Raw genomic sequence first — 24,726 nt, 5'->3', positions numbered from 1 at the left:
TCCTTTTTGTTGTTACCAAAAAGTGGGCAACTGCTTTTAAATTGAGAACTCTGTGATTTTGCAGCTCAGCCACTGTGTGTGATTATTACTATGCCTCATGTTCCTATGGACTGAAGGATGTGAGCATACAGTGCTTAGACTGGCTTACAAGAAACATTCTGATAGCAGCAAACCTGACCTTCATCAAGGATGTTACGTAAGCTTGATCAACATTGTGATGATATTCGATTATGGTACTGTCAATTAGTGATATGTTCTCTTAATAAATATTGCCAATTTAATGAAGTATGACAGAGCCATTTTGTTGAAAACCTTTTAATGAAGTTTATGGTGAATTATTTTGGGGATTTTTTTTGTACTCCCTCACCATGCTAGTGGCATAAGGATAAATATTAATAACCTTGTCTGTGTGTGTGTTTGTACTGGGGACATATGTCAAGCTTATAACTTTGTTGCGCATTGTGGGATTTTGAAATAAATTGGCACAATTGTCAAGTGTGAAAACCATGTGGCTCGCTTCAAGCACAAGGCTAAAATGCACACTTTGAGTTTTAGCTCATCTATTTTTGGAAAAAAATTATGAGCTATTGTCATCACCTTGGCGTCGGCGTCGGTGTCCGGTTAAGTATTGCGTTTAGGTCCACTTTTCTCATAAAGTATCAATGCTATTGCATTCAAACTTGGTACACTTACTTACTATCATGAAGGGACTGAGCAGGCAAAGTTAGATAACTCTGGCATGCATTTTGACAGAATTATGTGCCCTTTTAATACATAGAAAATTGAAAATTTTGGTTAAGTTTTGTGTTTAGGTCCATTTTATTCCTTAAGTATCAAAGCTGTTGCTTTCATACTTGCAACACTTACTAACTATCATAAGGGGACTGTGCAGGCAAAGTTATGTAACTCTGACTGGCATTGTGACAGAATTATGTGCCCTTTTTATACTTAGACAAATGAAAATTTTGGTTTAGTTTTGTGTTTAGGTCCATTTTATTCCTTAAGTATCAAAGCTATTGCTTTCATACTTGCAACACTCACCAACTATCATAAGGGGACTGTGCAGGCAAAGTTATGTAACTCTGGCTGGCATTTTGACAGAATTATGTGCCCTTTTTATACTTAGACAAATGAAAATTTTGGTTAAGTTTTGTGTTTAGGTCCATTTTATTACTTAAGTATCAAAGCTATTGCTTTCATACTTGCAACACTCACTAACTATCATATGGGGGACTGTGCAGGCAAATTTATGTAACTCTGACTGGCATTTTGACAGAATTATGTGCCCTTTTTATACTTACAAAATTGAAAATTTGGTTAAGATTTGTGTCCACTTTACCCCTAAAGTATCATAGATATTGCTTTCATACTTGGAACACTCGCGAACTATCATAAGGGGACAGTTAAGGACAAGTTGCATAACTCTGGTTGTCATTGTTACAGAATTATGGCCCTTTTTTGACTTAGTAACTTTGAATATATGGTTAAATTTTGTGTTTCGATCCACTTTACTTCTAAAGTATCAAGGCTATTGCTTTCAAACTTCAAATACTTTCATGCTATCATGAAGTTACTGTACCTGGCAAGTTGAATTTTACCTTGACCTTTTAATGACCTTAACTCTCAAGGTCAAATTATTAAATTTTGCTAAAATTGACATAAATTATTTATTTATGATTAGATTTGATTGATGCTTTGACAAAACAACTCTTACCTGACAAACCACAATAGACTCCGCCCAAACCATCCCCCAAGCCCCCCCCCCCACCCGAATCCCCCCCCACCCAATTTTTTTTTTCTTAAAGATCATCTAATAAATGACCACACACCCTAACACTATACCCCCTCCAATCCAACCCCCCCCCATTTATTTTTTTTTAAACATGGTTAATAAACACAAATATTTTTTTGCCCCCGGTAGGGTGGCATATAGCAGTTGAACTGTCCGTCAGTATGTCAGTGTGTCAGTATGTCAGTGTGTCAGTCTGTCCGTCCGTCCGAAAAAACTTTAACATTGGCCATAACTTTTTCACTATTGAAGATAGCAACTTGATATTTAGCATGCATGTGTATCTCATGGAGCTGCACATTTTGAGTGGTGAAAGGTCAAGGTCAAGGTCATCCTTTAAGGTCAAATGTTAAATTTATGGGGTCTGTCCGTCTGAAAACTTTAACATTGGCCATAACTTTTTCAATATTGAAGATAGCAACTTGATATTTGGCATGCATGTGTATTTTATGGAGCTTAACATTTTGAGTGGTGAAAGGTGAAGGTGAAGGCCATCCTTTAAGGTCAAATGTCAAATACATTAAGCTGCACATTTTGAGTGGTGAAAGTTAAAGGTCAAGGTCATCCTTCAAGGTCAAAGGTCAATAAAAAAATTTAAATTCAAAGCGGCGTTCTCATGAAGCTGCACATTTCGAGTGTTGGAAGTTCAAGGTCAATGTCATTCTTCAAGGTCAAAGGTCAAAAAATATATTCAAAGCAGGGTTCTCTTGATGCTGCACATTTTGAGTGGTGGAAGTTCAAGGTCAAGGTCATCCTTCAAGGTCAAGGTCAGCCTTCAAGGTCATTTTTATTTTTTTCAAAGGGGCGTTATCATATAGCTGCACATTTTGGGTGGCGGAAGTTCAAGGTCAAGGTCATCCTTCACGGTCAAGATCATCCTTCAAGATCAAAGTTAAAAAAACAAACATTTCAAAGCGGCGTTCTCATAAAGCTGCACATTTTGAGTGGTGGAAGTTCAAGGTCAAGGTCATCCTTCAAGGTCAAAGGTCGAAAAAAATATAATTTTTTTTTCAAAGTGGCGCAATAGAGGGCATTGTGTTTCTGACGAACACATCTTTGTTTGTATTATTTTATTTGTGAAATACTGTCCAACCATTCCACCCAAGAATCCCCCCACCCCCCCAAAAATTGCATTTTTTTTTTGCATTTTTGGAAGAAAATGTAATAAATTACCACACCCCCCCACTATACACCCCCTCCACTCCACCTCTCCTTCCTTTGTGATTGAAATTGAGATAGGTTCCTTCACCTTTAAAAAGAACAATAGATGAGCGGTCTGCACCTGCAAGGTGGTTCTCTTGTTTTCTTATGTCTTAATAATAAGTTATAGTTATTTATATTCATGTAGTAATGGTTTGTGTTGTCTGGTTCATATATTTTGTTGCACATCATAAGATTTTAGATTAGATGTGCACAAAATGAGCATCATTTCAGAACAATGTGTCGCTTTCAAAACCATGTTGCTCGGTTAACATCACAGTGTACAGTTGCAAGTGTTTGCATATTCCTTACCTTGAAAACTCAGCCATAGGTCTACGAGCTCATATGTCTACTCCATATGTATGCAGTCAAAGTTTGGCTAATAAAACTTTGTCAAGTATGAAGGAAAAATCAAATTTAATTGGAGCAAATGCCCATTATTTCAATATGACTTTAGTGTGCAACAATTATGTTGCCGGCTTGAAGATCAAGGTTGCATTGGACAATTGAAAGTTTTGCCTATTACTGTTATGACTATAGTAAAAATTACATGTTTGTGCCTGGCACATAAATAAGGTGTGCATAAATGGATTCAGAAATAAATTTGGACAATTGAACATCATGTAAAGACAAATGTTCGTGAGCAACATATATGTTCATGGCCTCAAGGCAAGGTCACAGGGGACAGAGCATGATGGGATTTCAAAATAAATAGGCACAAATGAACATTGCATCGAGATTGGATTTTAAAATAAATAGGCACTAATTGACATTTGTCAAGATTTTATCTCAAAATGATTTAGCACAAATGAACATTTTGTCAATATTGGATTCAAAATAAAAATTAGAACAAATGAATGTTATCTCAAAATTGGATTTCAAAATAAATTAGCACAAATCCATGGCTGTTAATCACGTGTGCCACCCTTTTTTTGAAGTGCATTTATAAATAAGCCCATGCAACTTCCGAGGTGGCGGATGTTTGGAAATTTCATTTTCAATGAATCTCAAAAAAGGGCCTGTGCCCATGATTAATGGCATGAACTTTTATTTGTTGCCAGAGATCATAGGACATGTGTCACTGTTTTCTTAAAGTCAACAGAACTTAATTTTGTAATAACTTTCTCAATATGACTTGAACTGCTGGTTTTGTGTGCAACATTTTTTCACCAGAGGTCAAATGTCTGGTGATGTCTAAAAATCCTTGAAACAAACTCAAACTTATATATGAGCTGCACTCTGTGAAAACTGCATTTAATTCATGTGCATAAAGTGTCATCCCAGATTAGCCTGTGCGGGATGACACTTTCTAGCTAAACTGTTTTTTTTTGCTAAGAAGAGACTTTCTTTTGAAGGAAAATATAATAAAAGCAGAAATTGTCGTTCCTGATTATCCTGTGTGGACTGCACAGGCGCATCTGGGACAACACTTTACGCACATGAATTTAACCCCCTTTTCACATAGTGCAGCTCATATGCTTTGACAAAGGGGAGTTGGTTATGAAACGTTTCATTATATGTGCATTATTAAGACAAGGGGATTGCATCAATTTTCAATGTAAGTGCATGCTCAGTACAGTTCAGTCTGATACTGTAATACTCCATGCTGTAGGGCTGACCTGATGAAGACTGTGATTGCCAGTCCACACCTTGTAGTGATACAGGTTGAGATTGATCTCTATACACTCTTGAAGAAGGTGAGATATTGCTTTATAATAAGGTGAGTCATTATTCTGAAATAATACAACTCTGTAAAAGTGTTCTATTGTTTTGAAGAAAAAGGTCCTGTGAGAAGGTGAGACATAGTTTTTATAATGAAAGTGTTATTAACAACATTGTTTCTACCATGCAACTTTGGAAAAGGGGAATATTGTTCTTAAACATCTGAAATGGTAAGGGTTATGTGGGTTTCCTTAAATGAGCGAATATATGTTCAGTAATAAAGATAATGGTATTTACTATAATATTTGCCTGAAGTGTTTTCACTGATGTGTCTTAAAAAATTATTTTAAATGATGTAATCACTGTTTGGCATTACTATTCTATATTATACAGACAACACCAGGCATACTTAAAAAACAAAAACCTATACCCCATGTCTGTATACACTGGAATTTGATCGTGCCAGCCTATAATCCATGTTTGTATACACTGTGGTATTCGATCGTGCAAGCCTATAACTCATGTCTGTATATACTGTGGTACTTGATCGTGCCAGCCTATAACCCATGTCTGTATACACTGTGATATTTATCATGCCAGCCTATGACCGATGTATGTATTCACTGTGGTACTTGATCATGCCAGGCAATGACCCATGTGTGTATACACTGTGGTATTTGATTGTGCCAGCCTATGACCCATGTCTGTATACACTGTGGTATTTGATCGTGCCAGCCTATAACCCATGTCTGTATACACTGTGGTACATGTATTTGATACTGCCAGGCTATAACCCATATCTGTATACACTGTGGTATTTGATACTGCCGGCCTATAACCCATGTCTGTACACAATATGGTTTTTGATTGTGCCAGCTTATACCCAATGTCTGTACACACTATGGTACTTGATCGTGCCAGCCTATAACCCATATCTGTATACACTGTGGTATTTGATCATGCCAGCCTACACCCCATGTCTGCATACACTATGGTACTTGATTGTGCCAGCCTATAACTCATATATGTATACACTGTGGTATTTGATCATGCCAGCCTATAACCCATGTCTGTATACACTGTGGTATTTGATACTGCCAGGCTATAACCCATGTCTGTATACACTATGGTACTTGATTGTGCCAGCCTATAACCCATGTCTGTATAAACTGTAGTATTTGATCATGCCAGCCTATTACTCATATCTGTATTCACTGTAGTATTTGATCATGCCAGCTTATAACCCATGTCTGTATACACTGAGGTACTTGATTGTACCAGCCTATAACTCATGTCTGTCTACACTGTGGTATTTGATAGTGCAAGCCTATAACCCATATCTGTATACACTGTGGTATTTGATCGTGCCAGCTTATACACCATGTATGCATACACTGTGGTATTTGATCTTGCCTGCATATAACCCATATCTGTATGCACTGTGGTATTTGATCGTGCCAGCCTATACACCATGTATGCATACACTGTGGTATTTGATAGTGCAAGCATATAACCCATATCTGTATACACTGTGGTATTTGATCGTGCCAGCTTATACACCATGTATGCATACACTGTGGTATTTGATCTTGCCTGCATATAACCCATATCTGTATGCATACACTGTGGTATTTGATCGTGCCAGCTTATACACCATGTATGCATACACTGTGGTATTTGATCTTGCCTGCATATAACCCATATCTGTATACACTGTGGTATTTGATCGTGCCAGCTTATACACCGTGTATGCATACACTGTGGTATTTAATCGTACCTGCATATAACCCATATCTGCATGCACTGTGGTATTTGATCGTGCCAGCTTATACACCATGTATGCATACACTGTGGTATTTGATCGTGCCAGCCTATACACCATATCTGTATACACTGTGGTATTTGATTGTGCCAGCATATAACCCATATCTGCATACACTGTGGTATTTGATCGTGCCAGCTTATACACCATGTATGCATACACTGTGGTATTTGATCTTGCCTGCATATAACCCATATCTGTATGCACTGTGGTATTTGATTGTGCCTGCATATAACCCATATCTGTATACACTGTGGTATTTGATCGTGCCAGCCTATACACCATGTGTGCATACACTGTGGTATTTGATCTTGCCTGCATATAACCCATATCTGCATGCACTGTGGTATTTGATCATGCCTGCATATAACCCATATCTGTATACACTGTGGTATTTGATTGTACCAGCTTATACACCATGTATGCATACACTGTGGTATTTGATCTTGCCTGCATATAACCCATATCTGTATACACTGTGGTATTTGATCGTGCCAGCTTATACACCGTGTGTGCATACACTGTGGTATTTGATCATGCCTGCATATAACCCATATCTGTATACACTGTGGTATTTGATTGTACCAGCTTATACACCATATCTGTATACACTGTGGTATTTGATCGTGCCTGCATATAACCCATATCTGTATACACTGTGGTATTTGATCGTGCCAGCCTATACACCATGTGTGCATACACTGTGGTATTTGATTGTGCCAGCTTATACACCATATCTGTATACACTGTGGTATTTGATCGTGCCAGCTTATACACCATGTATGTATACACTGTGGTATTTGATCGTGCCAGCCTATACACCATGTGTGCATACACTGTGGTATTTGATTGTGCCAGCTTATACACCATATCTGTATACACTGTGGTATTTGATCGTGCCAGCCTATACACCATGTGTGCATACACTGTGGTATTTGATCGTGCCAGCTTATACACCATGTATGTATACACTGTGGTATTTGATCGTGCCAGCCTATACACCATGTGTGCATACACTGTGGTATTTGATCGTGCCAGCTTATACACCATATCTGTATACACTGTGGTATTTGATCGTGCCAGCTTATACACCATGTATGTATACACTGTGGTATTTGATCTTGCCTGCATATAACCCATATCTGCATGCACTGTGGTATTTGATTGTGCCTGCATATAACCCATATATGTATACACTGTGGTGTTTGATCGTGCCAGCCTATACACCATGTGTACATACACTTTGGTATTTGATCTTGCCTGCATATAACCCATATCTGTATGCACTGTGGTATTTGATCGTGCCTGCATATAACCCATATCTGTATGCACTGTGGTATTTGATCGTGCCTGCATATAACCCATATCTGTATACACTGTGGTATTTGATCATGCCTGCATATAACCCATATCTGTATACACTGTGGTATTTGATCGTGCCAGCATATACACCATGTATGCATACACTGTGGTATTTGATCGTGCCTGCATATAACCCATGTCTGTATACACTGTGGTATTTGATCATGCCTGCATATAACCCATATCTGTATACACTGTGGTATTTGATCGTGCCAGCATATACACCATGTATGCATACACTATGGTATTTGATCGTGCCTGCATATAACCCATATCTGTATACACTGTGGTATTTGATCGTGCCAGCCTATAACCCATATCTATATTCACTGTGGTACTTGATCGTGCCAGCTTACTCAGTTGGCAGAGCACTGGATAAATCCCAGGATTGGGAGTTTGATTCCTTTGTGTAGGGATTGGTCATGAAATCCTATTTTTAGCCATTTGACCCCTACCACTGAATACAGTAGGGCTGTTGTCAGTTAGTGGAATGAGTATGTGCACTTACCACTGGTAAACCAGCAAACTTAGGAAAATCTTCGGACAATTGCACATTTCTTAACAAACCACTGTTATATTCCTAAAATATTGTTTAAAATGGTGTTAATGGTGTTAACCCACATTAGCTCTTCTCACTGGGAGCTCATTTAGCACTTTAATGCTTATAGCGACATCATGTGTTTCATTATATCTTTCAGTGGATATTCCTTATTCATAACAAATCCTGGACTGGTGACAATAAGGATTTGGTGAAAGCAACAGATCTTTTCTACAAAGAAAAACAGAGTGGTAATTTGTTAGATATTATATACCCGTAGATGCATTTATGCATGACACTATTGCCTCTATAATGCAGTGTGCCTATATTTTAATTTATCATAAGAAAGGTCAGTGGTATATAATATATCCTACATAACTGAATAAAATCAAATCTTTATGTTATTTAATTGTTCACATTGATGATCAAATTATTGTTTTTAACAAGCGCAAAACATTCACAAATTAAAGTAAACAGTTGACAATGTCCACTAGCTTGACAGCTCGTACATTTTTAGGATTTTTTTAAACTCATTTGTGAACTTTTCATGGCTTGCATTAGTTAAGTTAAGATGTAAAATTAACTCTTTAAGTTTTGTCTCATCATGACAAAATTGCAGCCATGGAAGTCCCTTGTATGTATATAAATTTAAGACAGTCTCTGGAAGAAGCGGGCTTATTGCAAGTGGACAGGCTGATCAGGGAACACACTTTCGGCTTAAAATCTATTTTTGTTCAGAAGATACTACCTTTCAATCTAAAATTCCATTGAAATGTTAATGGGTTTACTTCCCTGTGCCGGCTTTAAACATACTGGAAATCAAGTAATTTTTCAAGGTAGGTAGCCTGTCGGGCAAGTCTGTTATTGTAGAAACATTTTGCAGATTTTAAAGTGACTTGGTACATTTGTTCACCATCATGGGACGGTGTGTCATGCAAAGAAGTACTTCGATATTTCCAATGTCAAGGTCACACTTGGAGTTCCAGGGCCCTCAATCTGTCAAATCCACGGCCGAAATTCGGCCGCATTCCCCCCCCCCCCCCCATCTGAAAAGTATACTTTTTTCCCCTTTTGGGGGGAAAAATTCCCCCTAAAAAAAAAAAAAGAAAGAGAGGTCTCATGATTATTATATCTCAATTCTATTTTAATTTAATCTTGTCAAACATACTAAATTATGAAATAAGCAATGAATATAGTGCAAACATGTACAAATGTAATAATTAGAGAGTAACTTAAAAATCCCCCAAAAAGGGAATCGCCGCGAAAATTCCCCCTGCTATGGGAAGCGACCCGCTTCCCCTAAAATGGATTGAGGGCCCTGAGTTCAAAGGTCAAAGGCTTGTGCGGGCCATAACTTTGTCATTTATTGTGAGACCTTAAAATCATATGGCACATTTGTTCACCATCATTGGACGGTGTGTCATGCAAAAGAATTACGTCAATATCTCCTAGATCAAGGTCACACTTTGAGTTCAAAGGTCAAAAATGGCCATAAATGAGCTTGTCCGGGCCATAACTATGTCGTTCATTGTAAGATTTTAAAATCATTTGGCTCATTTGTTCACCATCATTAGATGGTGTGTCATGCGAAAGAATAACATCGATATCTGCAACATCAAGGTCATACTTTGAGTTTAAAAGTCAAAAATGGCCATAAATGAGCTTGTCCTGGCCAAAACTATGTCATTCATTGTGAGATTTTTAAATTATTCGTTACATTTGTTCACAATCATTGGATGGTGTGTCATGCTAAAGAATTACGTCAATATCTCCAAGGTCAAGGTCACACTTTGAGTTCAAAGGTCAAAAATGGCCATAAATGAGCATGTCCGGGCCATAACTATGTCAATTATTGTGATATTTTAAAATGACTCTGTACATTTATTTTGTTCACAGTCATTGGACAGCGTGTCATGCAAAAGAATTCAAGAGTTCAAAGGTCAAAATAGCCATAAATGATTATGGCATAATAATTTTTACAAATCGCCATCAATTGACATGACGCCTTATCTATGATCGCTCCGCCCACTAGAATTGATCCACCAATCAGCGATCGATTAATCGGGCGCACTCGTTAGCAACGACTTGTCCGCCATTTTCTAGACAAGCTACATGTTTAGGTTTACTTTTATTCCAACGAGTTTCTTTTGTTTTCCTCTTTAAAAAAACGATTAAAAATGGTTAAACGTTGTCAATGGGGATTATGTAACTCGAACAATCGATATCCTGAAAGATTAGTTGGTGACATTTAATTTATATTGTTTCCAAAGCCGAAAAGAGATCTTGAGAAGTGTAAGAGATGTATAAATACATGTGGTCGTCACCACGAACAACTGAACGTCAACACTGTCAAAGACAATTATAATATATTTTTATCGGATATACTAGCAGATTTAAATAGTTTTTGTTATCGATCTGATTATCACATAATATTTCATTTTTTTTAAATAGTTTTATCAGTTACTAGGTCATTACTGCATTACTTACAGAGAAATAAAACCCAGCATGAAGCCAAATTCATGCTGTGTTTTATTACCCTGATAGTAATGCACTTAATTGACATCATACATGTTATTTGAAGGTGACATGTGATATATTATCTTATTAACGGTATCTACACATTTGCACTCATGTGGTGTCACCAATAAACGCTTTTAATCCACACTAGGAGCTCAAATGCCTAGATCTTATTTTTTAAACGAGTTTCGTTTATTTTGTTCGGATTAAAAAACGGAAATGAAATATGGCAAAAACGGTGTAAAAAGGGTTAATGCAACTCTGACATTTGGTATCCAGAAAGATAAGTTAGATGAATTAAATTTATACCATTTCCAACGCGGCAATGCGGTCTTGACAAGAGCGAGTGGAAGCTTCAAGAATTACCGAGATCCCCTTTATAGAACATTAATTTATTTCACAAACTTGAAATGTCATATAAGCAATAACTAAGCATTATTAAGTATGTATTATGTCACGTGTGCGTGTAAAATAATTGAGAATTTTGGTACCCAATTCGTGTAACTTTATGAAATCCCCGTTAAAAATCACGTTTCTGTGTGTGTCAGAAACAAGTGAAAACCATTTTGTTATTGTTTTAATAAAGACGTATCGATGAATGCTATTGCAAAAGAGTTTTTATTACTGATATTAGTTAACCAATAAATGCGGTAACTTCGGGGAAGTTGGTACCTGCGCGAGCGTCTGATATTGGTAGCCTTATTAATTTATAATAGCCTGGCCGTATTCCATTTCGTAAAACGCTAATTTTATATCAGACAATGTCCAAACTTACTGTGTTGTTTTTGCGCTTTAAATTATAGTGATTGATAAATGTCCCATAAGCAATGTTTAATATGATTAATATCACTTTTATACGCAATAACATGTGGGATTGAGGAACCCACCCGGCGTCAGAAAGCGCGTAAAACTTCACCGAATTCCCAGTTATAAAGCGCTATTTCGTGTCAAATACACGGGTAGGGGGGAATGTTTCGGTAATAATTTTGTAAATACACGGGTAAATACCGGTGAAGTGTTAATTTATTGCAAATACCACCATTACACGTAATAATGGGTTTGATTTCGGTAAGCGCGCAAGCGTTTGAGAGCGTGTTAATGTACCGATTTACCCGTTATAAATAGCTGATGTTCTCTTTAATCGTATATTTTTTGCATGTGCAGAATAACTTAATGGCATCAACCCCTTTACAAGTGTAATATGGTGTTAAACAAGTCCATAAAATCATCCGGAATATCGCGTAAATCTATATGCAGTCTATAGGCAAAGAAGCCATTTTGGTGTTAGCTTGTCTAGGTTTTCTTCCCGCTGAGTCACGTGATGAAGTGGGCGGAGCGATCACTGATAAGGCATCATGTCAATTAGCTTCTGTTGTTTTGTGAAGACAGCATGAAAATATTCTGTGTCAATGCAGCATGTGGAGGTATACGTCATGTCTGTGACAAAGCTCTAGTTGATTTAGTTTGGCATTGTTCCCTTTAGAAGCCTATTGAGCAACACACTGGTAGTTAATTACAATTTTGAATTGTTAATGAAAATTGCTAAAGAATATTCATTTATACATTATTCAATTTTAGTTAAATTAATTGTATTGCTTGCTAATTTATATCTTGTAAGTGCAGTTGTTTGTGTAAATCAACAATTATTGACCTAAATATTGAGCAACCATTCTTCACTGGGGCAAGTAGATGAAAAATGCCACTAATTCTCTGTGCAAGTGGAAGTAAAATCCATAAGTAAAACCACTGCTGACTGCGCAGACCAGTTTGGGACGAATCTTTTTTCACATATTTTCGGCCTGTTTTTCCCAGACAGAGACTCATATATAAAAGACAATCAAGTATTCATGTGACATCAAAGTTGGATCATCTGGAAGTGATGTCTTTCAATAGTTTCTCATTTGTTTCACATTTGTGTTATATGTCAATGAATGTGCCATGTAACCTGTCTGTTACCATGGTTACAGAGTGTCCAGGCCTGTGTTATCTGGAGACAGATGAAGGCAGGCAGTATGTGCCAGTGTTTTCAGCCGTACGGTGGCACCATGTTGTGAATGATCTCACGTCCCTCAGGATGATTGAAAATGAGAAGATATTACCTCATAGTGAGTATAATGGGTCATGGTTTTGAACATTTTACATGTTATGTAGATAATACCAAGAACATTTATGTTATGTTATTTAATGAATGAAAGATGCTAGTATTTGATGAAATATGTTTTTCTTAAGGAATTCTCATATGACCCAAAAAAAAAAAAAAAAAATTGTAGTATAAAAGAAGGTCATATATCAATACCTTATCTTGTATAAAATGAAAAAAAAATTAGATTAGCTTGTGTGTTCTAAGTGCTTTAATATCATTGTCTTTTAATATCCAGTACTACCATCAACCTGAGAGTTAATTGTCTCAAGGCAGGACGGAAACCTTGTGTTCACCAGCTTGAATAGTGTATAGTGTACCCTGTGACTATGTTTCAGGTTGGCTGGAGCCTATGTTTCTGTATGGCTGGAGACGGGTCCTGGCTGTGGAGCAAGGGCATGACAAGGGGTAGGCAGGGGCATGACCAGGGGTAGGCAGGGGCATGATAAGGGGTAGGCAGTTGCATGACTAAGGGTAGGCAGAGGTGTGACAAGGGGTAGGCAGGGACATGTCAAGGGGTTGGCCAAGGCATGACAAGGGGTAGGCAGGGGCATGACCAGGGACAGGCAGGGGCATGATAAGGGGTAGGCAGTTGTATGGCAAAGGGGTATGCAGTTGCATGATAAAGGGTAGGCAGAGGTGTGACAAGGGGTAGGCAGGGACATGTCAAGGGGTTGGCCAAGGCAAGACAAGGGGTAGGCAGGGGCATAACAAGGGGTAGGCAGGGGCATTACACGGGGTAGGCAGGGGCATTACACGGGGTAGGCAGGGGCATAACAAAGGGTAGGCAAGGGCATAACAAGGGGTAGGCAGGGGCATAACAAGAGGTAGGCAAGGGCATAACAAGTGGTAGGCAGGGGCATGACAAGGGGTAGGTAAGGGCATGTCAAGGGATAGTAACGGGCATGACAAGGAATATGCAGGATCATGACAAGGGGTAAGCAGTAAGCAAGGCCTGACAAGGGGTAGGTAGGGGCAAGTCAAGGATTGGCAGAGGCATGACAAGGAGTAGGCAGGGGCATGACAAAACGTAGGCAGGGGCATGACAAAGTGGTAAGCAAGGGCATGACAATATAAAGTCTAGTGCTGCAACAATATACAGGTATATCGGTATATATCGCAATACGCAATCCGCATATTGTATTGCGATACGATTTTCATCATACCGGTACGAAAATTTTACAAAAATTCATTTACATTTTGTCCAGAAAAGCCATCTGAAATAATGATAACAAGGTAAACAAAACAAAGCAGTGTAAATTTTCTTTTCGTAAAAATAGCATTCTGAAAGTGTATTATACAGAGTGTTGTTACATCGGAGCATTTGTTTGATGCTTTTGAACAGATTATCGTTGAATTAATTGCGCACAGCTGTAAATGTTTCGTTCGATTCTGAATTGAGCATTATTAAATTTTTAATCCGAATTTCGGAAATACGCTTCCAAATTTTAATGCTAATGTGACAATAAAAATTTCTAGCGTCAAATAAAAAGTGCTTTATCCTTTATCTCAATAAAAAGCGCGCGAAAATTATACAGACATGTAGAACGTCGCATGGAAAGTATGGGTGTATTTTGTGTTGTATAAAAACTGGAACATCACGTCAGGTGAAATACGCGTGTTCAGTGGAAAAAAATGCCCCGGTTGGACGTTATTTCATCACATCTTTAAATAGTAACGAATGCCAAAACGTATTTGATACTTAAGAAAATTTGCGAATATTTGTGTTTCTTGTTATTCTTGAGCACATTTATTGTAAATATATACCAGAATTTGCTTTAAAACTGGAATATACAGGATTATCGGGTAATTGGCAAGTTATAATTTTGGTACAAGTTAGCAATATATTGCGATATATTGCAATACGGGTTTTTGAACTGACAATATATTGCAATACGGATTTTGGCGTATTGTTGCAGCACTAATAAAGTCTAGGTTTTTTAGTAATACATGCATATTGTGTCATCAATTGTAATATGAAGAAAATGATAGTGCCCTTCACCCTTTCAAATTGTTATTAGTTTATTGTAAAACTATGTGACATGAGAAAATTATAAATGGATATAAAAAGTTAGATGCAAAGCCTAAGGATATATTAGTACATTTGTGTTTTAGTTGTGGTAAAGACAAAGTGAAAGAAAGATTTGAGATGCATTTGTAAATTATGATGTGTCTTTATGTCATATTTGTACCATAAACATTGTATTTAAGCATACACATTTATTAAACACCCAATTAACTCTTTTTCAGGCCTATAGAAAAGGTTGACAATGAAGTGTTTAACACATGCTGTGCCAGATTTGGTCGCTTGATACACAAGGCTGGAGAGGTATGTTTATTAGTCCCCTACCGGTTTCACCGGAGGGGACCTATGGTTTGCACTCTGCTGTCTGTCTGTCTGTCTGTCTGTCTGTCTGTCTGTCTGTCTGTCTGTCTGTCTGTCTGTCTGTCTGTCTGTCTGTCTGTCCGTCCGTCCGTCCGTCCGTCCGTCCGTCCGTTCTCACGAATGATACATTGTGCAACTTTTTTTATGCCCATATATACATTGTGTGTCTTAATTTCATTGTGCGACTAGTCGCACAATACATTTGCCCAAAGTTCGTCAAAATGTGTCTTGTGCAACTTTAAACCTATCTGGAGAAGTCGCACAACGTTTTTGTCCAAAGTGTGTCCAAAGGATGTCCATGTAAAACTGTCTATGCGATGGACGAGACCGTAACTTTTATTTTTGCAAGTGTCTGTGAAAGTTTGAGCGTCTATATTTGAGGCAATCAGAAGCCTGTTTATAAAAAAAACCGAGCCAATGAACACCAGGCTTTCTAATCGACGCATGCGCGTGCACCCGCTTGTTGGACATGTGCAGTGGGACTGTCAAACGTTGTTTATCATAATGGATAGCGGATTTATATTTTATAGAACCATATGTGAGGTGAGTTTCGTATGTTTTTTTTCTATTACCATAATCTATTTAGATGTTTTTTCTGTTTGTGAATAACTAATGGAACCCAGTTTAAGCCATGAAAAGAGGAATTAATAAGGTCATTTTGAAATCTGTTAAATTGGCCACACAGTTATCGGGAAAGGCAATATTTAAATTTTGTCCAATTGTTTTTACATCCAATATGCCATAAGCACAACTAATTTTAAAAGAGTAAACGCACATTGCTTTCAATAGTGGTTAATAATTTCGCTGTTTTATCACGCGCACCTGCTCGTCGTTAGCAACGTGAAAAGACGCCGCCATTTTGTTTGTAAACAACTTTGCTGCAGCAAATTTTTTTATATGGAAAAAAAGTAAAGCGGCGTTGTGGAGCGGCAGTCATCATAATGAGATTTTAATTAGATAAGACAAACTGTAAATGCCGAACTGGTCAAACCCGAGTGTCAAAGTGGCATTTAATTACGATGCCGAAGTAACCAGGTGACGAAGAAACTAGCTACCTGTCAATTGTAACCATTACCAGTGTGTCTTAAAATGCGGCTTTTCCAGGGAAACCATGTGTTGGCTGACTACATGTTTAAGTTTTACATCTTACGAGCAAATAAATGTGTATTGCTCAAGCAAAAACGTTGATCATTACACTGTTTTCAGTGAAACATAAAGGATTTTTTTATTTTCTTTTAAGATGCATTGGCGATTATAAAGTTTGCTAAAAATTTGAAGTTGGATATCTATTATTTGAACAACATTAATTGAACATAAAGCTAAAAAAAAATTCCCCTTTTTCTTCAAAACAATGTTAAATTCCCCCTACATAAGGGCCCCGGCCCCAGTCCCTTGAAATGTAATTAGGGCCGTGTAATGATATCTAGGTTCAGATTAAATCTGGGTAAAGTTTGTCACCAGATGAACTATTAAAAAATTATGAGTTTATAAAACAAGAGGAACAGAACTGTTTAGTTTTCTATGACAGTGTTCATTTTGTTTTAATGTGAGTACCTGGTGCATTGGTGCTATATAATTTGCAGTTGAAAGTTTTTACTTAAATAAATATACACGTAAATATAAATTTTACATTCAACACAAACACACGAGGTACTTGCATGTACATTTTGTTTGTAATTTATTCTGAGGTAAATGCAGGGCTTTTTTCAGCCAATTTTACAGCCTTGATGGTCGGCCAATGAAAATACTAGAAGAGAAAATATTATAGTAATTGTGTTTATAAAATGTTTAACTTTTATTGGAATATTCAATGCTGGTCTTTCAAACTACTGATATTGAGCTGATTTTTAGCTCGGCTGTTTTTGGAGAAATACCGAGGTATTGTCATAACCAGCTCTTCGTCCGCCGTCTGCCGTCCGCTTCGTGCTAAAACCTTGACATTTGTCTCTAAAGTCAAAGTGCTTCCACCTACAACTTTGAAACTTCATATGTAGACCTACATATGAAGTTTCAAAGTTGTAGGTGGAAGCACTTTGCACCTTGAGGAGTTTTACACGCAACACCCATTTTAGGGACACTTGGTCAGAGGTCAAGGTCACTGTGACCTCTAAAAAGCAATTCTTACAATCTTTTATTTAAAATTGCACCCGCAGCCGAGCGTTGGCACCCGTTATGCGGTGCTCTTGTTTAAATTCCAGTGGTATGGGTAGTTTTACATTCTCTTGAAAAACGCCCTGAAATACTTTTATTGTGGGATTGTTTATTCGTTATGTATTTGGTTTGTTTGTTTTGTGCGTTTGGGTAGAGCCACCAACCTTCTGCAGTTATCTGGATTCCCGGGGGGGAGGGGGGGGGGTATCTTCCCAAATTTAAGGGCAGGAGTGTCCTGCTGAGACTTCCGAAATGTGAACCAACTCTGATAAAGTAGACCCATTTTGATACAATATTTTTGAAAAAGCAGACCCATTTGTATACGACACCGTTGAGAAAGTGGACCCATTTCAATACAAGAATTTTGATTAACTGGACCCATTTCAGTACTAGAATTTGAAAAAGTGGTCACATTTCATACTAGAATTTTAATCTCTATCATATCAATACAGTATACTTATTGAATTATGCAAATATATATGTTGTTTTGATATATTATAAAGAGCGTTATTAAGTATGACCGGAAATTAAATGTTTTCTTAATTTGCTGTGATAACGATTTCATGATTCCACACATTTTCTACAAAAGAATATATTATTATCCATGATGTCACCATGGCAGAGTATAATTCCGTGTACACATGTAGCATAAAGTCGGTTATTTTGACAGTCGTCAAATTCCGACACAATTTTCATAAATCATTTGCAGTAACTGCACTTTTCCCGACACTTTTAGATTATGTAACGATTTGGTCACTTAATTATGACGTATGTTAATATATGACGTCACAGTATCATCTTGTTCGATCAAACAACAGATAAAAACAGTCAAGTTTCTGCATCTTTCTCGCTACTGATTGATACCCATTTATGTACAAGAATGACATTGATCATTCCCATTTTGATACTGATACTTTCAAATCTATATGCATTTATATACAAGCAAATTTCTGATTTCAATACCCATGTCTATACTTTATATATATATATATATATATATATATATATATATATATATACTATACATGCTCAAAACCATACCCATATCTATAATTTAAGTAAAAAAACACACCCAAAAAAATCGGCACACCCCTATATACTGTATATAGTAAGTTAACCCCCGGGTCTGGAGTGCACCTAATTGCGTTCAGCATTATTCATTATTCAAAGATTGAAGGGAGGTATATAGGAATTGGCTTTCGATTGTCCGTGTTAAGTTTCCAAAATATAAAATGGCGTCTGATCTTATTTTACACTTATAATTGATTTCAACAATAACTCACTTGATGATCAGTACAGTCACACACGTTATGGACATGACAGTTACTTAGATTATTAAAATTAAAGTCACACAATTTATGGACATGACAGTCACTTAGGTAATTGACGTTAAAGTCACACACCTGCGTTATGGACATGACAGTTACCTAGTTTAATAAAATTAAAGTCACACAATTAATGGACATAATAGTCACTTATGTTATGGACGTTAAAGTCACACACGTTATGGACATGACAGTTTAATAAAATTAAAGTCACACAATTTATATACATGACCGTCACACAACTTACGGACATTACAGTTACTTGGATTATTAACATTAAAGTCACAAAATTTATGGACATGACAGTCACTTAGGTCATGGACGTTAAAGTCACACAAGTTATAGACACAACAGTTACTTAGTTTAATAAAATTAAAGTCTCACAATTTATGGACATTACAGTCACTTAGGTTATGGACAATTAAGTCACACAACTTACGGACATTACAGTGACACAACTTACGGTCATTACAGTTACTTAAATTATTAACATTAAAGTTACACAATTTGTGGACATGACAGTCCCTTAGGTATGGACAATTAAGTCACACAACTTACGGACATAAGTTACACAATTTATGGACATGACAGTCCCTTAGGTTATGGACAATTAAGTCACACAACTTACGGACATTACAGTGACACAACTTACGGTCATTACAGTTACTTAGATTATTAACATTAAAGTCACACAATTTATGGACATGACAGCCACTTAGGTTATGGACAATTAAGTCACACAACTTGCGGACATTACAGTCCCACAAGTAAGGGACATGTCAGTTGCTAAGTTTATTAATATTAAAGTCATACAATTTATGGACATGACAGTCCCTTAGGTTATGGACAATTAAGTCACACAACTTACGGACATTACAGTGACACAACTTACGGTCATTACAGTTACTTAGATTATTAACATTAAAGTCACACAATTTATGGACATGACAGTCATTTAGGTTATGGACAATTAAGTCACACAACTTACGGACATTACAGTGACAGAACTTACGGTCATTACAGTTATTTAGATTATTAACATTAAAGTCACACAATTTGTGGACATGACAGTCACTTAGGTGATGTACGATAAAAACACATACATTATGGACATGCCAGTTACATAGTTTTATAAAGTTAAAGTCACACAATTTATGGACATGACAGCCACTTAGGTTATGGACAATTAAGTCGATCAATTTACGGACATTACAGTCACACACGTTAGGGACATGTCAGTTACTTAGGTTATTAAAATGAAAGTCACACAATTTATGGACATGACAGTCACTTATGTTATGGACGTTAAAGTCACACACGTTATAAACATGACAGTTTTATAGTTTACTAAAATTAAAGTCACGCAATTTATGGACATGACAGTCACTTATGTTATGGACAAATGAGTCACACAACTTATGGACATGACAGTCACACAAGTTATGAACATGACAGTTTCATAGTTTAATAAAATTAAAGTCACGCAATTTATTGACATGACAGTCACTTATGTTATGGACAAATAAGTCACAAAACTTATGGACATGACAGTCACACAAGTTATGGACATGACAGTTTCATAGTTTAATAAAATTAAAGTCACGCAGTTTATGGACATGACAGTCACTTATGTTATGGACAAATAAGTCACACAACTTATGGACATGACAGTCACACAAGTTATGGACATGACAGTTTCATAGTTTAATAAAATTAAAGTCACGCAATTTATGGACATGACAGTCACTTATGTTATGGACAAATAAGTCACACAAGTTATGGACATGACAGTCACACAAGTTATGGACATGACAGTTTCATAGTTTAATAAAGTAAAAGTCACGCAATTCATGGACATGACAGTCACTTATGTTATGGACAAATGAGTCACACAACTTATGGACATGACAGTCACACAAGTTATGGACATGACAGTTTCATAGTTTAATAAAATTAAAGTCACGCAATTTATTGACATGACAGTCACTTATGTTATGGACAAATAAGTCACAAAACTTATGGACATGACAGTCACACAAGTTATGGACATGACAGTTTCATAGTTTAATAAAATTAAAGTCACGCAGTTTATGGACATGACAGTCACTTATGTTATGGACAAATAAGTCACACAACTTACGGACATTACAGTGACAGAACTGTCTGCACATCATTGACCGAAACAGTTTCATAGTTTAATAAAATTAAAGTCACGCAATTTATGGACATGACAGTCACTTATGTTATGGACAAATAAGTCACACAAGTTATGGACATGACGGTCACACAAGTTATGGACATGACAGTTTCATAGTTTAATAAAGTAAAAGTCACGCAATTCATGGACATGACAGTCACTTATGTTATGGACAAATTAGTCACACAACTTATGGACATGACAGTCACACAAGTTATTGACATTCCAGTTAATTAGATTATTATTATTAAAGTTACGCAATTTATGGACATGACAGTCACTTATGTTATGGACAATTAAGTCGCACAACTTACAGATATGCCAGTCACACAAGTTATGGACATGACAGTTACTTAGATTATTGACATTAAAGTCTCACAATTTATGGACTTGGCAGTCACTTAGGTTATGAACAGTTCAGTCACACAACTTTCGGACATTATAGTCACACAAGTTATGGACATGACAGTTGCTAGATTGTTATTAAAGACACATTAGCAATAGGGATAAAAGATACACTAGTGATGTAGTTCATATACACAAATCATGCCTATTAATGACACAAAAATAATCAAATATAAAAAATATTTCATTTCAGTGGCTTTACAGAAACAACCAAAGAACTTGGAGACCTTCTTAAATGATGTAGAGTTTGCACTGAAGGAGGGGTTCTTAAAGGTATGAAAACATAAACTTTTGTTGATACATTAATATTGTTGTTACTTGCCTTTTAAATATGTTCAGTATTACAAACTGACTAAAATAAATTTAAAATCCATAACATTTACTGCAAAGTAACACGTTTTTTAACCATTCATTTTACTTTAATTTCAATTAAAAATGTGTGTACAAACATATTAACAAGTTTGGCTTTACCTATACACATAATGTTTGTGTATGTGACTATTTTCACCTTTTCTGTGTTTTTGATTTTATAATTCATTAGTCTGCACATCATTGACCGAAACTCTGGCATTTTTAACCAGGTTTTCCGAAGGAAAAAACTGGTTATTAGATTGGCGAATGCGGGCGGGCTGGCCGGCGGGCGGAACAAGCTTGTCCGGGCCATAACTATGTCGTTCATTGTCAGATTTTAAAATCATTTGGCACATTTGTTCACCATCATTGGACGGTGTGTCGCGCGAAATAATTACGTCGATATCTCCAAGGTCAAGGTCACACTTTGAGTTCAAAGGTCAAAAATGGCCATAAATGAGCTTGTCCTGGCCATAACTATGTCATTCATTGTGAGATTTTAAAATCATTTGGCACATTTGTTCACCATCATGGGACGGTGTGTCGCACGAAAGAATCACGTCAATATCTCCAATGTCAAGGTTGCCACGACTAAAAATAGATTAAAAAAAAAAAAAACTTGCAAAGGGGGTTAATTTTGTTTGTTCATTTCAAAAGTTCAGTTTGAGTTTTCTCCCTTTATCAGATTTTTTTTCACAATGAAAACCTGGTTTTGTGACAATTTTGTCCCTTGTATTATTTTTTTTTAATGATTTTATCCCTTCAAATCAGGATGTAGGTCAAGATACATCACCCACAGCCAGTAAATAGGTGTGCTCATCAACAGGTCAAGATACATCGCCCACAGCTGGTCAAGAGGTGTGCTCATCGGCAGGTCAAGATACATCACCCACAGCTAGCCAAGATGTTTGGCCATCAGCACATCAAGATACATCCCCTACAGCCAGTCAAGAGGTTTGCTCATCAGAACGTCAAGATACATCACACACAGCCAGTCAGGAGGTGAACCTTAGGAAATACACTGCAACATTAAGCCAGGTAAAGATTATATCTCGTACTTTGTGGGTTTGGAACTCATTTAAATTTAACAGTGGATTATTATGCCCGGCCCCGGATCAAATGATCGGAGGTATATTGTTTTTTGCCTGTCTGTCTGTCATTCTGTTGAAAACTTTAACCTTGGTTAAACTTTTGCAATAATTAATAACTTTTGTTATATTGAAGATAACAACTTGATCAAATATATGGCTTCAAAGCGTCGTTGAAACTTAAACCTTGCTCTTACTTTTTCGAATGGCTTTCTAAGATCTCACTACTACTTTTCAGCTCACCTGATTACAAAATGCTCATTGTGAGCATAGAGAAAACTCCTTTTCTGATAGAGCAAGAACTAGGGCTTAGATATTTGATGTGAATCTTGTCTATTAGAAAATTGGTTGCTTTTTGGTCATGCTTTGAAAATTCATGCTGAACAAGCTCATCTGAGAAGACCAAAATAGCAGAATCCTCGGTGTCCTATTGATTTAATTATCGCCACTGTAGTTTGTGTTGTCAGAAATAAGGACTATACATTTTGTAATAAGTTTTGAATTAGTGTTGCTTGCTTCTATTTGAATAATATTCTTTGTAACTTTTTCAGAAGCATGGACGAAGATGACCACACTATATCAGATGAGGATGAAGAGGAATATGAGGGAAAAAGAAAAAGGAAGCCCCCCAAAAAGGCTGCAAAACGTCAGAAATTCACAGAGGTAGAAACAGAGGAAATAAAAACTTACTTTAGTGAATATCTAAAAAGTGGAATTTGTCCGCGGAAACAGCAGGTTGAAGATGCCAAACAGAAAAGTCGTAAGAAAAATGGGCAAATTTGGAAAAGGTCAAACGACAAGATAATTAAGAAAATTAGTGCAATGAATCATAAGAAAAAATAAAAAACATGTTGTTTACTATCGGTACTTGGATGGAACATTATAAGAATACCTTTGAGGGACATTGAAAAGTTCATGCAACAGTGACTTGGCAAATATGGGTGATGTTTGTATGCAAGTGATAATTTTTGTGTGTGCATTTTATTTATTTATTGCATATAATAATATGTAACTTAAGCTGCCATATGTATGGTCCAAACTTGAAGAAAATGTTTTGGCAAGACCGATATGGTATCTGGGTCATGTGGGTCCAAAAGCTAGAATGTGTGCAAAAATTTACAAAAATAATTGTAAATATGCTTGAAGACACATTTTTGATCCATTGTTTTTCAAGATAATATCAAGTTTGACAAATCTTAAGGAAACTTTGTAAGAGTTGCCTAGACATTTTTAGTTTGAAATTGTTAGTACAAAATACATATGCACTCACCCTAAGCATGTTTTTTTGTTTTACAATTACTGGTTTGTAATATTAAAAAAGGACGAGGCAGTTGAATAAAACACTGACAATAAGTTTTTTCTGATGGGAATGTTTACCAGTATGATTGGAATAATTTTTGTCATGCCACTGGCATTGAGATCAATATATATAAGTTGCCACAATGGCACTTGAGTGTCTGTATGTTCGTTGGTTTAGGTTTTCGGTCAGGATTGCTTGTCCAGGCTGTATCGCCCTTATGCATTGACACTTTTTTTAAAAATAACTTGGCATAATTGTTAAACACCATGAGCCGGTGTGCAACACAAAAGATCCAGGTCTCTAGCTCAAAGGTCAAGGTCACACTTCAAATATCGTCAAATATAGATCCGTTGCATGGGTTCTGCGAGTTTGACAGTCCCACTACACAAAAAAAAGCCACATGTCCAACACGCGGGTGTACGCGCATGCGTCGATTAGAAAGCCTGCTGTTCATTGGCTCGTCGTTTTCATAAACAGGCTTTCTGATTGCCTC

At 36.7% G+C, this 24,726-nt stretch overlaps 1 protein-coding gene and 1 long non-coding RNA gene across 5 annotated transcripts in view; both read left to right on the top strand.

The window, feature by feature from the left end:
- LOC127866181 (germ cell-less protein-like 1) overlaps positions 1-24,726 on the top strand; it is an 81,647-nt gene that overhangs the window by 16,810 nt on the left and 40,111 nt on the right. For all 4 annotated transcript variants that reach the window (XR_008042881.1, XR_008042880.1, XM_052406602.1 and 1 more), the window contains exons 6-11: positions 65-196; positions 4,602-4,686; positions 8,534-8,624; positions 12,858-12,995; positions 13,369-13,438; positions 15,281-15,359. Coding sequence is in view for 2 of the 4 variants with exons in the window: in XM_052406602.1 (XP_052262562.1) it covers positions 65-196; positions 4,602-4,686; positions 8,534-8,624; positions 12,858-12,995; positions 13,369-13,438; positions 15,281-15,359 (595 nt within the window). In the remaining 2 variants the exon portion in view is untranslated. The remainder of the gene's footprint in view (positions 1-64; positions 197-4,601; positions 4,687-8,533; positions 8,625-12,857; positions 12,996-13,368; positions 13,439-15,280; positions 15,360-24,726) is intronic.
- Positions 15,575-23,784, top strand: LOC127866196 (uncharacterized). Its single transcript, XR_008042883.1, has 4 exons — positions 15,575-15,959; positions 21,688-21,767; positions 22,617-22,883; positions 23,485-23,784. It is a non-coding gene; the product is annotated as an uncharacterized LOC127866196 (long non-coding RNA).

This window comes from Dreissena polymorpha, chromosome 2 (genome assembly GCF_020536995.1).
Source record: "Dreissena polymorpha isolate Duluth1 chromosome 2, UMN_Dpol_1.0, whole genome shotgun sequence".
In the NCBI taxonomy this organism is placed as follows: Eukaryota; Metazoa; Mollusca; class Bivalvia; order Myida; family Dreissenidae; genus Dreissena; species Dreissena polymorpha.
The sequence above is the reverse complement of the archived record's forward strand: the minus strand, read 5'-3'. Positions and strand labels throughout refer to the sequence as shown.